The sequence below is a fragment of the Hemiscyllium ocellatum genome, chromosome 34 (assembly GCF_020745735.1).
Source record: "Hemiscyllium ocellatum isolate sHemOce1 chromosome 34, sHemOce1.pat.X.cur, whole genome shotgun sequence".
NCBI lineage: Eukaryota > Metazoa > Chordata > Chondrichthyes > Orectolobiformes > Hemiscylliidae > Hemiscyllium > Hemiscyllium ocellatum.
Window position 1 is genome coordinate 16,253,319 of NC_083434.1, and position 22,083 is coordinate 16,275,401.

At 39.3% G+C, this 22,083-nt stretch overlaps 1 protein-coding gene across 1 annotated transcript; it reads right to left on the reverse strand.

Annotated features, from left to right (window-relative positions):
• Positions 1–441: 441 nt before the first annotated feature.
• On the reverse strand, positions 442–21,618 carry c34h6orf62 (chromosome 34 C6orf62 homolog). The gene is made up of 5 exons (XM_060850170.1): positions 20,167–21,618; positions 7,623–7,799; positions 5,932–6,057; positions 5,100–5,234; positions 442–1,822 (listed from the first exon to the last, which is right to left on the reverse strand). Exons 1-5 carry the CDS (start codon positions 20,293–20,295, stop codon positions 1,697–1,699), a joined length of 693 nt encoding a protein of 230 aa, XP_060706153.1. The 5' UTR covers positions 20,296–21,618; the 3' UTR covers positions 442–1,696.
• Between the last annotated feature and the right edge of the window lie 465 nt (positions 21,619–22,083).

Sequence of the window (22,083 nt, forward strand, 5' to 3'; positions counted from 1 at the left end):
TGTTTTAACTCTTTCTTAACAGATGCCGCCTGACCAATGTTTCCAGCAATTAATTTTTATTTCAGATTTCCAGCATCCACAGTATTTTGCTTTTGTACTTGTGTATATTGATAAGACAGTTCTCCACTAGACTTGCAACTGTCAAAATTAAGAACCAGCTCATGAATGTCAACATTTTATTCGTATTATTATTAAAGGCAAACAGGGAAACTGTAGATGACCCTGATAATAACAATGACTTCCAATTGCTGCCTCTGACTTAATATTTAAACTACATTTTCTTGATTGGATGTTTATTGCTAACAACTTCTTGGTGTTAGTACAATATGAAAATAATATCCTTTGAACCAGAAACTGTAAAACAGTAAAATCTCCAAACAGTTATAGTATTTCAAAGGCTAATCAAACCAACTTTCAAGATACACATCAGACAATTCTGAATAAGGATTAAAGATTTATTTTAATTTTTCCAATTCAACAGGTGAGTACAAATTTGCTACTGGTTAGCGCTGTTCTTATCTGAAGTGGCAGGCATGCATAAATAACCCCAGAAAGCTCAGACTTCTCACAGCTCCACAGAAAAGCTATTTCCTCATCAATTCATCTCGGCAGCCTGCTTCATGTTAATTGCACAAGCTCAAAATCAAGTCTTATAAACAATCCCCTTAACCAAATTGAAAGACTGCAGAAGATTTTTTTTAAAAGAAGCAATTTTAGTTGCATTTTCTTGAATGCAAGTACTGGTAATTTCTCCATTAGTTATTCTAATCTTTACACAGTTGTGTTATCAGCAACCAGCATATTTGCACCATCTTTCTACCTTCATAATAGTTCCAAACTTGCTTTTTAGATAAATAAGCTGCTCAGCTACAGGAAGGCTCTTTTTTAAAAAAAATCCAGTAACAATGAACTTTAGTGACGATTTTGTAGCTGTTTGGCTACTTGAGACTCCAGTTCTGTTATCTGCAGTTTGGCCATTGTTAACCTGCTAAAATCTCCAAAGAATAGAAGGAAAACTCCTTTGTACGTTTACATAGCAACTCAGGGAAAGAGATCCAAAAAGAACGCATCAGCAAATGTAGCCCACACAAAGTACAGGGGCATACATTACACAAGAATTTTTAAGAGTATTTTAAGATTTCTTTCCCCCCAACCCCTTCAGTTGCTTGTCATTAAATTATGATCAGTATATGCCCAATATAAATGTATCTACCAGGACCATAAAGATAGTGCTATTCAGCTTTAACACCCTTCATCTTTACAACATACAAGTTGTATCCTTTAATTGCTGAAATCCTTGTCAAATGCACTTCCCACCCCAACATTACGTCTTAATATCCAAAGTAATTGTCAGGGTACATAACCAGCACAAGCGAGAAGACTAATATGTACATTTCTGGTATGTATGCATCAATGTATAACACTCTTCAAATTTCACCTTTTTGTTTTCCACGTGGAGTTGACACTATGCAGATTAACTGCAAAGCAGCCTATTACAGTGAATGTGCAGGCAATACATTAAAGAAATAAAGTTCTGAGATACGTATAATGGAAAAAAATAAATTTCAAGATGAGTATGCTTTGTAACAGACTGTTCTTTTCATGAGTGGAGCATTTTAAACTCAGAAACAAAGATGAAATGTGAGTTCACTGTTGTTGGCTCTTATGATCTTCCCTATTTTGCTGGCTCCTGCCCCTAATCTGGCATGTAGGGACGGAGGTGGTCCTCAATGGTTCCAACTCCCCAACGAGTAAGCTGATCCTGTGGCAGGTAAAGACAGACACTGCACAACTTGAAAATTATGGCCTTAGTTTTTGGAGTCTGAGAAACAAAAACAAAAAAAAAATCCATGACTGTTCAGTTACAAAATAAATAACTTCAAATTTAATATACAGCCGCCTTAAGTGTGAGTCAAAGCTAGATCACTAACATGCACCTATTTCAAAAGTCAGTGTGCAGAGTTTGGAAGAACTGCACTGATTTTCTTTGAATGTCCACATTGTCTGTAAGTACTCAAACTTCAAGGGTTACTAGATCTATCTAAATGTGTTCCAGGCACCTTCAACATATTGAGATAAGTATTTTTATTCTTTAAAGCCCAATTTGGTAAGTTCAAGTTACTTTGAAGTTAGAGACCAACCACAGATTTAAATTGCCGCATTCACTTTTTGAGCAACTTCTCATTTAACTCACTCATTTTCTTCAGATCAAAAGTGTGGCATGGGTACACATATGTACTTCAGTTAGGTTTGTTTCTTTGAGAGATACATGGAACATACCTTGTTCCAAGCCTACTCAGAGTCCTCCCCACACGCTTCTCCAGTACATCAATGACATAGTCGTTTCTGCATCCCTCTCATTCAGAATTGGAAACATGGATCTATTTCGCTTTCAACTTCCACCCTCCTCTTCACCTGATCCATTTCCGACTTCTCCCTTCCTTGACATCTCTATCTCAGTAGGTAGGCTTGCCACTGCAAGCACAACTGACTTTTGCACTTACCTGGACTATACATCTTCACACCCCGTTTCTTATAAGAACTCCATCCCATTTTCCCAGTTTCTCTGCCACAACTGTTAAGACGATGTAACCGCTGCTCGAGGGGCTTAAATGTCCTTTTTTCTTCTAAACCAAGGGTTTCCCTACTTTGTAGTTGACAGGGTCCTTCATTGTGTCTGGCTTCTGCCCTCAGGCCTTCTCTTCCTTTCCACAATGCCAAAAGGATCCTCTGATCCTCACTTTCTACCCCATCAGATCCACATCCAAAGGATCAGAAGCTGCCATTTCTTTCATCTCCTGCAGGACACCATCACCAGACACATTCCCCTCACCCTCAGCTTTTTTTTTTAAAAAAGGGATAGTATCCTCTGGTCAACTCCTCTTTCACTCCCAAATCCCCCCTCCAACAATACCTTCCCATGCAATCACTTGCCCATTTACTTCCTCCCTCCTCACTATCCAAGGCTCCAGATTCACCTTCCAGGTGACACAGCAATATACTTGGCCTTCACTCAAATCTAATCTACTGGATTCACTACTCAATGTGTTTTCCCCTACATTGGAGAGATGAAATTCAGACTTTGCAGAACACTAACACTCTGTCTGTAAAAATTGCAGAGTTTCCAGCTGTCTACCACTTCAACAGATTGCTATGTTTCCTGGCCAACATGTGTCTCTCAGGCCTGCTGCAGTGCACCAGCAAGGCTCAGCGCAAGCTGAAACAACAGCATCTAACTTTCCACTTGAGGGTCCTGCAGGCTTCAGAACCCAATATTGAGTTCATAATTTTAAAACTCGAACCTCTCCTTCTGTGTCTTCTATCCACTCACCCCAAGCCGTGTCATGTGGGCTGCTTTCAGCAGAGAAAACTCATTTTCACCTACCCATGGTCCACAGAATCAGCTTTTCTCCTTTCCCTGCTTACTATCAACCATCCTTTCGTCTGCCTAACTTTCTCTTTCCAAGCTCTGCCTTGACTTGTCCACTCATTCCCCTCACCCCTCCTGGTCATCTGCGTAAATGTTACCTTTGAAGGGTCACTGAACTCAATTTTAATTCTGCTTGCTCTTTACAGATGCTGTCAGACCTGTTGAGTTTTACCAGCAATGTTTGTTTTCGTTTAAGATCTTTAGCATCAGTTCTTTGTTTTATTGAATTTTTGTATTTATCAGCTTTGGGATCAACCAGAAGACTACACATTGATGTGGAAAATAGCTTGATTTACTGTCTTGGAGTAGTACCAACAGGATTTCAGAACATGAATACATTATTATATCCATACAGTGTTCAATAATGCAACGCTTTACTACACCAGGGAAGAGAAATTAAACTAAATTACAGATGGAAAACATATTTTTGGCAGGGATGGATAAAAATTCCTACATTTAAAAAATTTAGAAATAAATTCTTGATTCTACATACAGCTAGGATGATAGCTTTCTAATCACCATTTTGATTAGCTCACACCAACATGCAAATGGTATAAGGCACAAAGTCCAAAGTCTCCCTGCAGGAGGAAAAAAATGCACACGGACTACAAATCCAAAATTAGAATGCTTCCTTCTCATTAAAGAAATTGCTTCATCTTATTTAATTAATATAATAGTATCACGTTTATGACAGCGTTTGCTTGAATAGTGAGAAATGATAAAAATGAATTCCATCCAGTCCATTGAATTCCCGAGTCATTTATTGTAGTTATAAAATTCCTTCCAAGTTGATTCTTTCTCTTTCACTCCCCCATCTCTTCAAGATTTCTCTATCCCTTCTGAGAACACACTGCATGTGTTAAAGAGACTGAATTAAATCTTCGATAGCTCATCCAAGTTTCCATTCATACTTAAAATCTTATAGTCAGTATGCTCCAAGAGATGGTGAACATACAAAGTACACTACACCTAACCTCATCTCACCCAGTGTCTAGACATTGACCATACTCTCATTCTCTTCATACCCCTCACCATACAGAGTCAAATGCAGCATTTCAATTCTGAAGGTCTGTTATTAGGTGGAACCTTAACCAAAATTAGTAGGTAATCTCCAAGTTAAAATCTTCAAAATACTGAAATTATCCATTCTGAATGTATAAAAAGAATGGCATTCTGCCAAGTCAAATTAGACAAACAGCTTTTTACAGCAAACAAATCTGCAAAAGAAACAATCTCAAAACAAGTCAACAAATTCTCACAAATCTGAACTGTCTCAGAAATTCTACAAAGAAAACCTACGAGTAATTAAATGGGATGGTAAGAGAGGAACTGTTACACAGGACGGTTGCTAGGATTTGGACAATTCCACCAAAATGCTGCTACAAAGCATGTTCAAAGTTTCAGGAATTCCTTTTGGTGTCTAGGTAATCCAGTCTTCCCAAATCAAATAAAATTTGATGGATGGTTTAAAGGCCAATTTATAATGCAAACCTTGTACCTGTTTGAAGTGACTTTAATTTACTAAACATAATTTACAATAATAATCAAACAACCCAAGCATGAGACTACTTAATTAAAAATGAACCATATATCACTATTTTCACATGCCCTTAGTAAGTTGAAAAACCTTCGGAAAAAAAAGCACCAAGAAATCAACGTTATAAATCACCTGCAAGTGCTGCCGATCAATGAACAGAAAGATGGACTGGCATGGGTTGTTTATGATGAGTCCTGCCTTATCCTTCCGGCTAAGTAAGTGCAGAAACTGTTTCTCATAATCGCCATGATGAAACTCAAACTTGGCCTGTGTGAACAGCAAATATTTTACAATAAATGGCACTGAAAGATGAAATGTGCAATTCAAAAAGTATCCAGTGACTAGTGAGCAAAGAGACCAAGGTAGCCTCAGATTCAATTCCAAGTACATAAAAAAAGGTTGAATGATTTCAACTAGAAAAGATATAATGATGCTAAAATTTGATTCCCTCTGTAGATTTCTCAGAACTCCTTGTTATTATGCTGTCACAATTCCTAGATATGTATGGGGGCTTCAGGGCATAGGGGGAGGCTGACCAATGTCAGACCATGTCATAATAACCTGTACACAGTGTCAAGATGCACAGATTTAGTAAGGGATTGTGGTACTTAGCATCTATAAAATTGTATCCAGAAAAATGTTGATGCTGCCAGAAGAGAGAATATGAAAAGTGAGGGGAAAAAAAGCAACAGTACCAGTCAAAATAACATTGCAAGTTCAACAGACATCCATTTCATCAAAATGCAAGTGACGTAAGTGATGTTTGAAATAAATCCCATGTAGTCAGACACAAGTAAATAATTTGCAACATCTGTACAAAAATCATTGAACCAACTGAAAAAAGCTAGCAATTGCCAATATGCTCAGGAAATTTACAGACAAGATCAATTTTTCCCAGAGGGAAAACGACATAAGACAGAATGAGTTCTACATAACTGTGTAACAATGTGCAGTGAACTAGTACCTGAACAGGCCTGAAAGGCTCATCATCTGTACCTTTCCACTTGGAGAACAGGAGACAGACCATCTTTTCTATATCATTCCGTGGCCAAAGGATAAAGTCCATCTCCTGTGTACAGCCAATTACATCCTAACAGAGGAGGGAAATTCCCACATAAGCATTAAATAATGTTTTTAACAGAAACAATCACTACAATTTCAGTAACCCCAATCTGAGCCATTTTTCCTGATCAAGTTCGATAATTTGGGTGTAGCTCAAAACTACAATATAATCTGAAGGTCAAAGGCATTATGTATTCCAATAAAAAATGAGGTCTGCAGATGCTGGAGATCACAGCTGCAAATGTGTTGCTGGTCAAAGCACAGCAGGCCAGGCAGCATCTCAGGAATAGAGAATTCGACGTTTCGAGCATAAGCCCTTCATCAGGAATACAGTATTCCTGATGAAGGGCTTATGCTCGAAACGTCGAATTCTCTATTCCTGAGATGCTGCCTGGCCTGCTGTGCTTTGACCAGCAACACATTTGCAATTATGTATTCCAACACAAGTTTCAAGTGCCTATCACAGTACTCTTTGTAATCCAAAAGGTTGGAAGCATCTTTTATTTTCAGTGACAGCCTACACGTATAACAACAATCCAAATGTTCTTTCGTGAGTTAAAAATTTGACATGAGTATCAAAAAGTTATTCCCCAAATTAAAATTGCTCCCCACAGATAAGCATGTTCTCAATTACTTTCCAGATTATATTTTATGGTTAGTCAATATCTTTGTCACTAGGAACAAAAGTTTCAGGGATTCCTGTCTCTCCAAATCAAATAAGGCTGTTGAATGGTTTAAAGGGCCAATTTATAATTCTGAGATTGCATCTATGTGAAGTGACTTTAACAATTCACAAAGACTATAATTATCAACCAACTTAAACATGAAACGATTTACTAGAAGTTGTGATTACTGCATTGCATCAATACAAAAATCTACAAGACTCATTTAAGGTAGATGTTTTTACACATTTGATTAATTAGATTGCAAGATCAGCAGCATCAAATATTGAAATTTTTATCCTAGTCTTTTCAGATTTCCTGAACTACTAATTCAATTTCGAATTAATAGAGAACCACCAATTTTCTTAGTTTTGTTTTACTGGCATCCCCTGTGTGTTTGATAAATTGGTAACAGAAGGACGCAAATGTATAAATAAGTCAATTTTGCTACAGAATAAAAGTACTTGGCTTTACCCAACACAATTGAATATCAATTTCAGCAACCACGGTTGTACAAGAATATTGAACAACAGCAAAATATTTGCCTTAATGGTAGCATTCCCCACTCGGTCAGAATTTGCAGTGGCCAAACCCCACTTTGATAGACAAACTCCATCTCCAAATTTCAGGTCAACATCAAGCTGGATAGTAGATTCTGCTTTGATGCAATACAGAAACAACAGAATAAAGATAAAGTCTGCATTAGAACCAGTGGTCATACGTGTGCAAAAACATAAATTGTTGTTTCTTCTGTTAACAAAAGATGGTTTAGTTAAAGCATGAGCCTCAAAGTAAAGGAGTTGCTACGTCATTCTAGTATTTTTCATTTCGAGTTTTTTTTTGCGTTACCAGATGAGAGACTATGTTCTGGTCTAAAACAAGCCAGAACTTTTAAACTATTCTTGTGAAATCAAAAGCATCATTTACTCACTCTGCGCATGGACTGGTAGCGAGGTGCGTGAAGCTGCACTACATCCTTCTGCAACAGCTCTATGGAACTGTCCAGGGAGTAGCTGGACTCCCGTACGCCTTTGAGGATATTTTCTTCATAGTTATTGGTCATAACTGGTACCACTTCAGCCACTTCAAATAGTGCCGACTTTTTCTTCTTTAAAAAAATACCATAAATCAAACTCTTTAAAACACAAAGAACCAACACAATTTTCAAATTTCTATTTTTAAAAGTATCAAAGCAGAACGTCTTAGACTGAAATTGTAATATTTAGACTGAACGATGATCCAGCAGTTAGCCCTTCTCACACCAGGGATGAAAAGAACACATTAAGAAGAAAACCTCATTTCACAAAGGCCTCGTTATTTATTGAGCTCAAGGACAGTGATTTGTTGAAGAAATGTCCCAACGTGGGGCAATGTACTTCAGATTTATGGCATTCACTTAAATTCATTGTAGCATTTTTGCCTCAAAGACTTTGAAAACAAGGGGAAGCTTACAAAACTAAATTATAATATTTATCCTGGTTAGTTTACAAGGTTTAATTTTCAAGCTTGAAGACAAAAGCTTTAAAATAAACCAACTGACAATTTAGTTCATGCCATCATGAATTTAAAGGAATAATTTCCACTTAAATAATTTTCAAAGAAAACTAGGACTAATGCTTTGTTTAGAGCTAAAACGAAAGTCAGCATGAAAAGAACCCAACACCTGGAATCAATTTAATTCAGAAGAATCAGTCAAATAGTATGCATGCGTGTGTTAACAAGATGAAAAGAGGAGAAGCAGATTACACAATTAAATAGCAAGTGCAACATGGAAGCACGATTCAACACTACCAGATGTTTATCTTGTATTCAAACAGAATTTCTGCTTTCATTTGCCTGCTCTACTACAACAGCATTAGTTTCCCCTCCTTTATCCATCTATTGATTTCTCTCAAACTGTCAATTTCTCAGCTTCAAAAATGCATGCCCATCTGACACCTCAAATGTAGACTGTATAAGTCCCATCTCTTCACCTCTAAATTCTGCACTCTTCTGAAACAGAACCCCATCGCAAGAGTCAACATGAAGCAGTGTGCTTCAAGAGTCAATTCACTAAATTATGAAATATTAATATGGACAAGTCACAGAACAGAGCATTTCTAGCTGATAGAGCTTAACTGCAATTAATCATGACATGAATCAGGATATTATTAGAACATAGCATATTTTTGGAACGTTGTAAAAGTTCTAAAATTAAGCTTTGGACCATAATTGACATAAGAGTTCTTGGCAAAAAAAAAAGTCACATAGTTAAAATGAGATTTTGTGTTACTGAATTCAATGGTTAAGTTCCACTACATCTTCTGACATAGTGCTTGCCATACTCTTATCCTGCTCAAATGTTTAAGATGGAAAAACCACATACCATGAGGAATCTCTTTCAGAGGAAAAATGAAAATAAAAACAAAATACTGCAGATGCTGGAAATAAACAAAGCACTGGAGAAACTCAGCAGGTCAATACAGTGCAAATCATTTACTAATAATATCACTGAATTCTAGATTATAAATGTTTTGTATGGTTATAAATGTAGACAATTAGTAACCTACAATCAATTAGAAAACTTCCCTAAATCTAGTTCCTCCCTGTAGGTAAAAATTGGTATTGGTACGGAATGCATTGGTACTGAAATCAACCAATACAAAATTGAAGAACTGGAGTTTACAGCTTCCATAAGAATGTATAATTACCCATAATCTAGTAAAACCTGCTTCATGGTCTGAGACAGAACAATGACCAACTCTTTCTGACCACTTTCCCATCTCCACTCTTCAATATCGTCTCATTGTCTTTTGTAATTTTCCATACAATTCCACATGGAATTAGGCTCACAATGATTTCCTATCCTGGATCACATGGATACCAGTGAAGCTTCAACTGCACACCATGTCTAACACCCTCTTTTTCCATGCATTCTTCCTGTAGAATACGAACTAGTTCCATAGGCTCAAACTCAAAAGTATATGGGAGTTACTAGCCATCACAAATGCTATATTGCTCATTCTCCAAGCTTAAAACCACTCCATCTGACAGGAAAATCAAGGGAGACAATATCAGCCAAAATAGTAGTCAGATCTTAAGGAGTAAGAAATGCTTGTATACAAACCTTTGAATATGGCAAGACAAGTTGAGAAAGCAGTTAAGAAAAAAACACACATCCTTTGGTTTTTTAAAAGGGAAGACAGAGAACCAAGTCAAGAATATAACCAATCTGTACCCAAACATTCTGTCTTTGAAAGCCTTCTATTATTCATTTACTGCTTTACCGATTCCAATCCACCTGGACCAGATCCCCTCAACTCAACTTCTATCAATGACTACTTTCATATTTGATTAGTCCTGAGAAAGGGCAAAAACAAAACTATCCAGAATATCATATCCTACATACAATGTTCCATATTGAGTCATTAATGGCATAGAACTACAGGTCATAATTTAAAAAAGTGTGGAGTCACCCATTTATGACAGCTGAGAAATACTTTAGAGGATTTGAACCTTTTAAATGTTGTTCCTCAAAAGACAGTGAAAGCAAAGTCTCTAAATTTGACTCAGGCATAGACAAATGGATATTTGATAAGCAAGGAGTGAAAATCTTCTCCACACAATAAGGATTCAAACGTCTTTGATAGAGTACAGTGACCAGAATTGGAAATTCTCCAGCCATGGCCTGACTAGAGCTTTAAGGATTTAACATAACTTCTCTGCTATTGCACTCAATGTTTCTAATATCAAAGCCTGGAATCACACATTCAAAGACTTATGTACATGCACACTTGGGTCTTTTTTTTTTAAACCCTTCAGAACTGTGCAACTAAGCCTATATTAGTGTCATGTGCCAAACTCCCTCTCACTTCCTTTCATTAAATTCTAAAAACACATTCTGCAGGCCAACCAATGTTGCACTCAATTGATAGCTTTATTGTTTGCCACTCCTCGAAGGTTGATATCAGTAAGTTTTGCAATTTTATGCTACATTCCAATATCGAAGTCACTTACCTATATTTGTCAGAAAAAATGATCTGATGTAACATTTCAGGAACACCACTGCCTACCAGTCTCCAGTCTGAAAAGTAACAACTGTTTTTGGTCCTTCTGCCAACTTTTTTTTAAAACCCTAGTTGACAAATGGCCCTCCTATACCTGAAGCCTAATTATTTACTGGCCTTTTGTGGCATTTTATAAAACACCCCCATTAAACCCATGTAAAGATGGAGTAGTAGCTTGGTGATATTTGTAAAATAAAATTTGATTGAGCTCACATCTGTTGTGTTAGTATTTAACTGACTTGGCTAGAAGATAAAGCGGCCACAGAATTCTTCAAAACTCTAGTGGCCCATTGACAGAAGCCACCATTGAAAATAAAAAAGTTAGGTCCTTAACAAAATAGAATAGCATTGCACTTTAAAACGAACTTACAAGAAAGGCACATTAAAAATCATTCGCATTAGAAAGTGACCAATGACAATCCTTGGTACAAAGTTAAAAGATCACAACACCAGGTTATAGTCCAACAGGTTTATTTTGAAGTACAAGCTTTTGGACCACTGCTCCGACATCAGATAGCTAGTGGGGGCAGGATCATAAGACAGAATTTATAGCAAAAGATCCAAGTGTCATACAACTGATGCAATGTATTGAACAAAACTAGATTGCTGTTAAGTCTTTAATCCCTTAGAATGGGGTTGCAGGTTTCGATTCATTAATATGCAAATCCTAGAACTTTGATCTTTTACTATAAATTTTGCGTCCCAAGATCCTGTCCCACTAGCTACCTGACAAAGCAGCAGTGCTCTGAAAGCTTGTAATTCCAAATAAACCTGTTGGACTATAACTCGTTGTTGTGAGATTTTTAACTTTGTCCACTCCAATTCAACACCAGCACCTCCACATCAATCATTGGTAAGATACCCAACTCAAAAAGAACGCGAGGAGAAAATGAGGACTACAGATGCTGGAGATTTTGGTCAGAAAAAAATTGTAGGATGTCATAGAGATGTACCGCACGGAAACAGACCCTTCGGTTCAACTCATCTGCTCCGCATGGACATCCCACCCCAATCTAGTCCCACCTGCCAGCACCTGGCCCGCATCCCTCCAAACACTTCCTATTCATATACCCATCCAAATGCCTTTTAAATGTTGCATTCTCTGGCAGCTCATTCCACACAGGCACCACGCTCTGTGTGAAGTGGTTATCCTTTTGGTCTCTTTTATATCTTTCCCCTCTCACCCTAAACCTAAGCCTAAGCCCTGTATAGGCATCCCTTTAAATGTGAGTTACTGGTGATTTTTTTTGGGCTGGTTCAGAGGGTTAGCTTGGGTTCAGGTAGGCAGCTGTTCATGTTCTCCCAGAAACAATGCCATTTCGTCTTTGAACTGCGATAGGTTGCTAATCTGTCACACTAAGCTCTATCCTGAAAACTTCAAATAGAAACAATAAGTATCAAAAGAAAAGGTCTGGACTCATGATATGGTCCATTATCAAGTTAGATGGACCAGTGTTTGGATGATATTACATGCTCCCCAGTGAGCTTGAGTGGGAGAATAGAGGAGATGGGAAACACTGACTGATAATCTCCTTGATTAAATATCCAAACAACTGTTGCACACCAAGGGAAGTCTTCACTTACAAAATTATTACTTACCTTCATCTTCCGCTTTGAGCTAAAAAAAGATGAAAACAGTACAAATATGCAGATGAACCTTATCACAATTTGACCAAGTGCTACAGAAGAGAGATTTCTCACTGTATCACCCCAAATCCACTTTATTAACTCGCCTCTGAGAAGATAGAATCAGGCTGGCATTGGATGAGACTGCCATTCGGCATACCCAGAAGAGCCCACCACTGCCAGGATATGCTGGAATGGACTATCATCCCTGGTGCCAGTGCCATCTTTAAAACTCTGTTGATGCACCCAGAAAGGAACAGAGTCAGTCTGGAGTTACCTTGCGCGGAGACTGATACTTGCCCCAGACATGGCAGCAATGGTGAAACTGGTGCCTCAGTCTGTGGGCACGTTACTGGGGGCCCTGCTGGATGGGGTGGTGCAGAGAAGGGACATGCTCTTTCCCAGTGACTGGCAGTGGAGGCCATGACACCAAATTACACCAGGATGCCACCGAACGTAGGGCAGTCTCAGCCAACTGGGGGAATTCCCAGCAGTGTGTGAATACTGTAAATGACTTTTTGCATTTCATCATGTTAAGAGTATCATCTTCTCTTGGTATCCTCACACCTACTCCATCTTTGCTACTGTAGGTTCGCGTTCTGCCATTCTCACTTGTCTGAAACATCCTACCTCACTCACCTCAAGTTCCGAAAACACTAACCCTGTACGCCCTTTGCGCAATCTACTCATTCATTCAACTGAGGACTTTTCCCTACCTGCACCAGTACTAACAGCCTGACCACCCCCTTTCATCCCACTCTATCTTCCCCTTTCTTGCACAGCATTAGGTAACAGCTCACAATTTAGCAAAGAGCCAAGACAGGTATTGGGTTGCCTGGCATTTGGTCTGTTACCACTTATGAGGATAGGAACCTGACCCTGATGACTCCAGGTGGCTGACTGAATGTGTCCAAGCCCCCTGGACTGGTATCAGGGACTACTCTAAATGCACTGCAATGGGGCCCCCTAACTGATGGCTGTCTCCGCTGACATAACTGGATTTATTTTTTTTTCCTTTTTATTTATGCATGCTTTTTCACCCAGTTTCTTTTTAAAATTATCTTCCCATTATTGTCTGCCAATGTCTTTGCCATGCAAACCTCTTGTGCCTGGAGGTATAAACTGGTTAATCACAAAATGCACCACCCAACTATTATTCTGCTGTTTTAGCTTTTACCAGATTTGCTCAGGATACTACAGGAATCTGTCTCAGTCCACTGATGTCAGCCTTTCCTAAATACAGAGCATTAGCTTCCATTTCATATTGTTCCCTTCCATTGAACTTGCTGAAAAATAACAGGTTATAATGAATTCCTGAAATTGTAAATAGATAGGCTGAAGAAATTCAACCAGTGGACTCATCAACCTTCACTTAGTAACAATCCAGCAGATGGAAGCAAACCATTTCAAAGTCATACTATGTGTGTTCAACCAATTGCTTGAAAAAGAGTACTGCAAAACAGCTAAGTGAATTTGTTAATGACAAGGAAAGATCAGTGCTCAAGGAGCATTAAAAACAATGACAAATAAAGAGGTAAGACAGAACATAAAACCTAAAAATATCCTGGGGTAACTAATGTTGAAGTAGGATTAGAGACACACCAAAATTAAACAAAACAGCAGTAATAACAGCACTAATGAGTAACAAATCTCCAGGCCAGATATCTTCCATTCTAGGATTCAAAAAAAAGAGGGAGAAACATTGCAGATGTTCCACCTACATTCTCCCAAAATTCTATTATTCAGAGCCATTCCTTTAGACTGGAAAATTGTACCTATCATTCTGCTATTACGAAAGAGGAGAAGAAAAAAACCAGACAGACAATGTTAACCGAGCATTTGTTGAGAAAGCATTGGAACCTATAAACATAAGGTCAACGAACACCTTGAAAGTGTTCAGCTGAGAATGAACATGAACTCTTAAAAGGTGAGTCATGTATATTTTTGATAGCCAGTCTTTACTCGGTATACACTTATTCACAGAATGAAACATTACAGATTTATCTTCTGATTCCACTCAGCTTGTGCCAGCAAGGTTCTCTGATTTTCATCAAATCTGTTTAGACATGTTATGTTATCTTCATAGCCATCACATCCAGAGATGGAATTTGAACCTAAACCTTCTGTCCCAGAAGTAGAACCAATACCACCATGCCACAATACCCCTTCACACGCATGCACTTAAACTCAAATAATACAATTAAGGTCATGTCTGAAAAACCTTGCCAAATTTTTTGACAAAAATGCTGAAGCCAGAGTCAGAGAAATCACTATGGATGTTATTTATATGTACTTGCAGAAGGAATTTGATAGAAGGGACTGTTAGCTAAAGCTGAAATTGTGAAATGGAGGCAAATGATTAATTTGGTTAGGAAATTGGTTGAGCAGCAGGCAACAAAATAAGAAATAATGGGTAGATACTTGGTCAAGACTGGACTGACTCACGGTACCTCAATACAATTTTTTATAAATGACTTAATTGACAGGACCAAAAGCCACATATCTAAGTTTGATTAGATTAGATTACTTACAGTGTGGAAACAGGCCCTTCGGCCCAACAAGTCCACACCGACCCGCCGAAGCGCAACCCACCCATACCCCTACATTTACCCCTTACCTAACACTACGGGCAATTTAGCATGGCCAATTCACCTGACCCGCACATCTTTGGACTGTGGGAGGAACCGGAGCACCCGGAGGAAACCCACGCAGACACGGGGAGAACGTGCAAACTCCACACAGTCAGTCGCCTGAGTCGGGAATTGAACCCGGGTCTCAGACGCTGTGAGACAGCAGTGCTAACCACTGTGCCACGCTAACATAACATTAAATTGTATCTAGCTAGACACTCAAAATGCCTGTGGACGTGCATTGTTTCTGTATATAGAAATGTAAAATTAAAGATACTAATAAATTAAATGAATAAAATTATAGAAAACACATTTCAAGGGAAATAAAAGAAACAATCCACTTTGGATCGAGAAATACAAACATATGTTTAAAAGCACTTTTAACGCCCTAAAGTACTCGAGGCACTTCCAACAGGAATACAAGTCATCCTGTGATAAGTTATTACAAGGGGAGATATTTGGGCAGGTGGCCAAAAGCTTGGTCAGAGCAGGTTTTAAGAGGCACCTTAAAGAGGAGGAAAGTGGCTTCAGAAAGCTGTCTAAACAGCTAAGGACACAGTTGCCAACAGTGCACTAATTAAAATCCAGGAAGAAGGATCCAGAATTAAGAGTACAAATATCTGACAGTTATGGGGCTATAGGAGAAAAGAGGGAGGAGTAAGATATTGTTTTCATATAGGTTTGGATTAAGCAAACACAGAAGCTGAAGGAATGGAACTTTTAGGACATGGACAGCAGAGTCATGTTTGTAATAAATACATCACCAAGGTTGCAAACAAGCAACTGAAAAAGAAAGGATGAAGTCAGTGGCTCAGAGCAAAAAGAATTGCTTTGGTCTTCCCAATATTAAGTGAGAGAAATTTCTGAACATCAGTATTAAAGCCGGAAAAGAATTCTGACGATTTAAGGCTACTGGAGAACTTGAGAGAAGTAGCCATGAAGTCGGGTTGAGTGTCAAAGAACATCAAAAACAAATGGAACGAGACTACTTTCTAATTGGCGAGAAGCTAGTAACAGTGCATGTCCACAGACATTGGAGTGTTTAAGTAGGTAACATTTAATCTTATGAAATGGAACAGAAAATACTCAGAAAGACTGTTCCACTGCTGGCTTTTACATCAAATAGAATAGAAAGGATTAAATGTTAGGCTATGGCTACACAAAGGTGCAACAGAATCGGATCTGGAGAAGTGGAGTACCACAAGGATCGGTGCTGGGTCCACTACTTTTCGTCAATTATATAAATGATTTGGATGTGAACACAGGAAGTAGAATTAGTAAGTTTGCAGATGACACCAAATTGGAGGGATAGTGGACAGCGAAGAAGGTTACCTGACAATACAATGGGATCTTGATGATATGGGCCTATGGGCTGAGGAGTGGCAGATGGAGCTTAATTTAGATAAATGTGAGGTGCTGCATTTTGGAAAAGCAAATCTTAGTATGACATACACACTTAATAGTCAGGTCCCAGGGAGTGTTGGTCAACAAAGGAACCTTGGAGTACAGGTTCAGGTTTCCTTGAAAGTAGAGTCACAGGTAGATAAGATAGTGAAGGCCGCATTGGCATACTTTCCTTTATTGGTCAGAGCATTGTGTTGTGATTGTAGGCCACTTTTGGAACATTGCGTGCAATTCAGGTTTCCTTCCTATTGGAAGGATGTTGTGAAACTTGAAAGGGTTCAGAAAAGATTTACAAGGATGTTGCCAGGGTTGGAGGTTTGAGCTATAGGGAGAGGCTGAATAGGTTGGTGCTTTTTCCCTGGAGTGTGGGAGGCTGAGGGGTGACCTTTTAGAGGTTTATAAGATCGCAAAGGACATGCATACGATAAATAGACAAAATCTTTTCCCTGGGGTGGAGTCATCCAGAACTAGGGGGCATAGGTTTAGGGTAAAGAGGGGAAAGATATGAAAGGGACCCAAGGGGCAGCATTTTCATGCAGAGAGTTGAGCTAGTACGGAATGAGCTGCCAGAGGAAGTAGTGAAGGATGGTACAATTGCAGCATTTAAAAGGCATCTGGATGGGTATATGAAAAGGAAAGTTTAGAGGGATATGGGCCAAGTGCTGGCAAATGGGACCAGATTAGGTTAGGATATCTGGTCGGTATGGACAAGTCGGACCAAACAGCCTGTTTGTGTGCTGTACATCTCTACAACCCAAGTATTTAGTTTTGGACACTATATCTTTAGGAAGAATATACCACCCTTAGAAGAATTAAGAGTGGAGGCTTATGAGAATGAAAGCTGGATACTAAGGATTAAATTAAGTCTATTAAGATTTGACCAAAATTAATATAAGCAGACACTAGACAAAAATAAATATAAATTTGAAGAATCTACAACAACAGACATTCCCAAAAAATTTGCATCAGACCCCTCAAAAGTGAAATTAGGAACTATTTCTGCATACAAAGGGAAGAAAAGTTTGGAACTTCAGAAAATGACAATTCAAGGTATTTCAATTTTTAATTTTAGATCAGTTTGACAGATTCTTGTTAGCGCTGGGTATATGGACAAAATTCAGTGAAATGATACTTGGCTGTTTGGCAAGTCATTTCACTGAAAGGCAAACAAACCTGACTGGCAAAATGGCACGCTCATGTCCCAAGATGGTGATGAAAGCTGTGAGAGATGTCTGGAGTGATTACAGGTACGTAGTGTGGTCTCCGCAGTATGAAATAACACTCAAATAAGAAGACAAGTACATTAAAGCATGTGTTCAAAAATGCAAAGTAGATATCTACAGATTTGGTTGTCTAATTGCCAAATTGACACTAATTTGAGACTACATCGTGCAACTTTTGTGGAGATGAAGTCCTGCCCTCACACTGAAAATACTCATGAAGAGGGACAGATTTCAAACAGATTCACTACAGCGTGGAAACAGGCCCTTCAGCCCAACAAGTCCACACCGACCCTCCGAGCAGTAACTCATCCAGCCCATTTCCCTCTGACTAATGCACCTAGGACTATGGGCAATTTAGCATGGCCAATTCACCTGACCTGCACATCTTTGGACTGTGGGAGGAAACCGAAGCACCCGGAGGAAACCCACACAGACAGGGAGAATTTGCAAATTCCACACAGGCAGTCATCTGAGGCTGGAATCGAACCTGGGACCCTGGTACTGTGAGGCAGCAGTGCTAGCCACTGAGCCACCGTGCCGCCCCAGTTAAGACTGGGCACCCACAAGGCACTGTGGGTCATCAACAGCAGAACTGTAATCTATCACAGTCGTTAACCTAGTGCCTAGCACATCCCTCACTCAACCATTACCATCAAGCTAGAGGATCAACTCCCACTCAATGGAGAGTATAGGAGTGCATGCCAGGAGCAGTACCAAGCATACCTGAAAATGAGGTGTCAACCTGGTGAAGCTACCAAACAGGACTACTTGAGTGCCAAACAGCACACATAACTCGCTGTCACTTAAGAGATTTCACATCCAACGGATCAGATCTAAGCTCTGCATTTCTGCCACATCCAGTCATGAATAGTGGTGGACAATGAAATAACTCACTGGAGGAGAGAGGTCCCCAAATAACCCCAATTTCAATGATGGAAGAGCCCAACAAATCAGTGCAAAAAATAAGGTTGAAACATCTGCAACAATCTTCAGCCAGAAGTGCAGAGTGGATAATCCATTTCAGCTTCCTCCAGTGATCCCCAGCGTCACAGACATCAGTCTTCAGCCAATTCAATTCACTCCACGTGATATTTAAAAAAAAGAGTTGGTGGCAGTGAATATTGCAAAGGCTATGGCCCCTGATGAGTTTTCAATATTGCCAGAAAGTAATGATCCAGAACTTACCACTCTCCTAGCCAAGCTCTTCCAGTACAGTTACAATGTCGGCATCCATCTGACAATGTGGAAGATTGCCCAGACTATGCCCTGTACATAAGCATGGCAAATCCAAATGAGCTAATTACTGCCCCAGTCTCCCCTCAATCATCAATAAAGGTGTACTATCAAGTCACACTGCTCACCAATACTCAGTTGTGTTCCACCAGGGCCATTCAGCTCCTTAGTACAACCTTGGTTCAAACATGGACAAAAGAGATGAATTCCAGAGGTGAGGTAAGAGTGACAGCTGTTGACAATCAAGGCTGCATATGACTGAGTGTGGCATCAAGGAGTCCTAGCAATACAGGAATCAATGGGTGTCAAATTCTCTGCTGGTTGGAATCATACCTGGTACACAGGAAGGTGGTTGTTATCAGAGGTCAGTCATATCAGCTCCAGGACATATCTCTGCAGGAGTTCCTAGGCCCAACTATCTCGAGCTGCTTCATCAATGACCTTCCTTTCATCATAAGTTCAGCATTGGGGATGCTTGCTGATGATTGCACAATGTTCAGTACCATTTGCAACTTCCAAACCCAAGACCAATTCCATCCAGAAGTTCAAAGTGAAAAGATACATGGGAACACGACCATCTGCATGCTTCCCTCCAAGCCACTCACTATCATGACTTGGAAATATATCACAGTTTGTCCACTATCACTGGGTCATAATTCTGGAATTCTCTCCCTAAGGGCATTGTAGGTCAAAGTTTGGGAGAAGTTCAGGTCAAGCTACAGCACACAGACTGCAGCAGTTCAAGAATGCAGCTCACCATTTTAAGGGCAACTAGGGGCGGAAAATAAATGATGGCCAGCCAAGAAAGCCCACATTCTGTCAATGAATATAAAAACAAAAGTAAGCATGTGAACATACGAAGGAACAAGCGAGATGATAGGAAAAACAATAGGAATAGGTCACTTAAATGGAAACCATTCTACTAAGTAAGTTTTCTCAGTACAATATTTAAAGGTTATTCCTCACTTTGTGTTAAGGGAGAAGCATTAAGATTAGATCGAAGCTGAACTGCGAATGTTATTGGATTTAATCAAAAACTAATTTTGGAACAAGGTAGTACATAACTTGGATGTTTTATACCATAGTGTTAATTCACAGCTCCAAATAATGTCAACGAGACTCTGTCTGCCTGAAACTAACGATTTAGCTTTCAGAGATTTGAAACTTCAGGGCAAATGCAGTCTAATAGTAGAACTTAAATAAAAATTCAATATACTTATTCTCATGCCAATGTTAAAGAATTTGATGTTTGGTGGGTACAAACCATTAAACTTTGATGATGCATGTGTGTTAATACTAGATAAAATTCCTACCTTATCTTTGAATACAAAGGCAATGTACATCTTGAAGTCAAACTGATCTGCCAGAGATTCTTTCTTCTTTTTAAGTTGAGCACGCAGTCGGTTCAAAGTCTGGTTCTTCCGAGAGTTTGGGTCACCCATTTTGTTTGGATGAGTGGCAACCCTGTTTCTAGCTTAGCAGAAACTGACAAAATCTAGCAGGGGCAACTTCTCTCAAAAGAAAACAGCGCAACAGAACAAACAAGTCTGGTAGTGCTAACTGAAAAGAAAATTCTACCACAACTACTAGACCAGAAAGTCTAAAACTGTGTTGTGCAAAAACTTAGGATAAACGTAGGCCAGAGTCCAATCATGATAACAGTCCCTATATATACATGGTTTCATGAGTGCAGGGATTAGACTGTGTTTTTAATTCACATTAATAAAACCTACAAAACAAAACAATCCAAATTATGCTAGATTTTAACCTGTTGAACTAAAACTAGTTTACAATGATGGATGCCAATGAATCTAACCAACAAATTAAACACCTAACTGTAATTTGTGTGTGCCCAATGATGACACAGAAATGACGCAGCCAGATCCCATGTTTACACACTAGCCAGGATTTTGCCTTCTTACACTAAAATCTGCCTTAAAACTCTACCTACAGCCTCTGACATGGCTGTCTTCAAACATATTGGATTAGATTTTTAGTTGTTTTAAGGTCTGACAATAAAAGGGAAAGAGGAAGATTGCACTGGCACATCAATTACATGGCGCTGCTCATTGGCACCTGGGCACAAACAAACAAAAATCCAAGCAAAAGGCATTTCTACTTTTATCAAAGAGACGAATTCAATCGACACCATGGTGGCAAACCTTTACCCCGTTTCCTGACATTTCCCTGCACTGAAAAACAAAACAAAAAAAATTAAATCATTTATCATGTTTGTTCCTTCAGATCCCTGCACTCAGATGTTGAGCTTCTGCTGTTGCCTTTTTTTGTTTTGGTTTTCTCTTTTCCCTCCTTTCCTAAGCTGTTTATGTTTATCATATATATATATATATAATTTATTTATATATATATATCTCTATTGCAGACCAACGTTCAATGTCACTCTCCGCCCATGTCAAGACGAGACCACAAACCCGGTCAAACCCGTTAGTGTGAGCGAATCGCGCTCTCTGCGCTCTCGGTCACCCATACTCTTCAAAAGCGGGCTATTGGTTTGAGAAAACCGCACAAAGAAGCGGCCTGGCCCTCGGCTACGACAGCCTGCCTCGGGCTGAATTTCCCACTCCCTCCCTTCTCGACGTCCAACTATCGAGCCCTAGCCCACTCCTTCATCTATTAATACAACAGCCCTTTGTGTTTCTATTTTCTCTCTCCCACTCTCTGCTACTTGCTGTCAGCTCGAGCCTGCCGCTGTTCCCGGTCCCAGTCCCGGCGCCGCTCCACCGCCACCTCTCCAGGCAAGATGGCCGCCGTGACGTCACAACCCCACACAGCCCCAAAAATAGTCTCTCTCCAGAAATCACATTTTTAAACCTGTCATGTTCCGTCAGTTTAGCAACATTAGCACCTTGTATTATGATTAGAGCTTTCTAAAAATCGAGTTTAATTTCAGTTGATGTAAACATGTCTCTCCCTACGTCACGCTGTATCACGTGCTGCCTGCCTTGTAACCTCGAGCCGTGACCTTTCTGCTTTACCATTCTCTAAGCTATATTAATCCTAAAGGCTAGTGATACACGCAAATATCAAGCCGTTTGAGAACATGTCATTTTTATACTACCACTGTCGTTCAGAAAGTAAAATATTGTCTTGCATTCAACCATTTTACTGTCGGTTAAAGCAGCTGAGGCTTGATAACGTTTGGGGAGAGGACGATAGTCAACCAAACATTTCAAAAGGGAAGGAGTCTGCATTTAGAGGGACTTGAGTAA

Coding starts and splice junctions, on each gene's coding strand:
- c34h6orf62 (XM_060850170.1), bottom strand. CDS start 20,295: ATGGGTGACCCAAACTCTCGGAAGAACCAGACTTTGAACCGACTGCGT. Junction 6,058..7,622: donor GCTACCAGTCCATGCGCAGA/GTGAGTAAATGA, acceptor CTCCTCTGTTAG/GATGTAATTGGCTGTACACA. Junction 1,823..5,099: donor TTGATCGGCAGCACTTGCAG/GTGATTTATAAC, acceptor TTTGTTTCTCAG/ACTCCAAAAACTAAGGCCAT.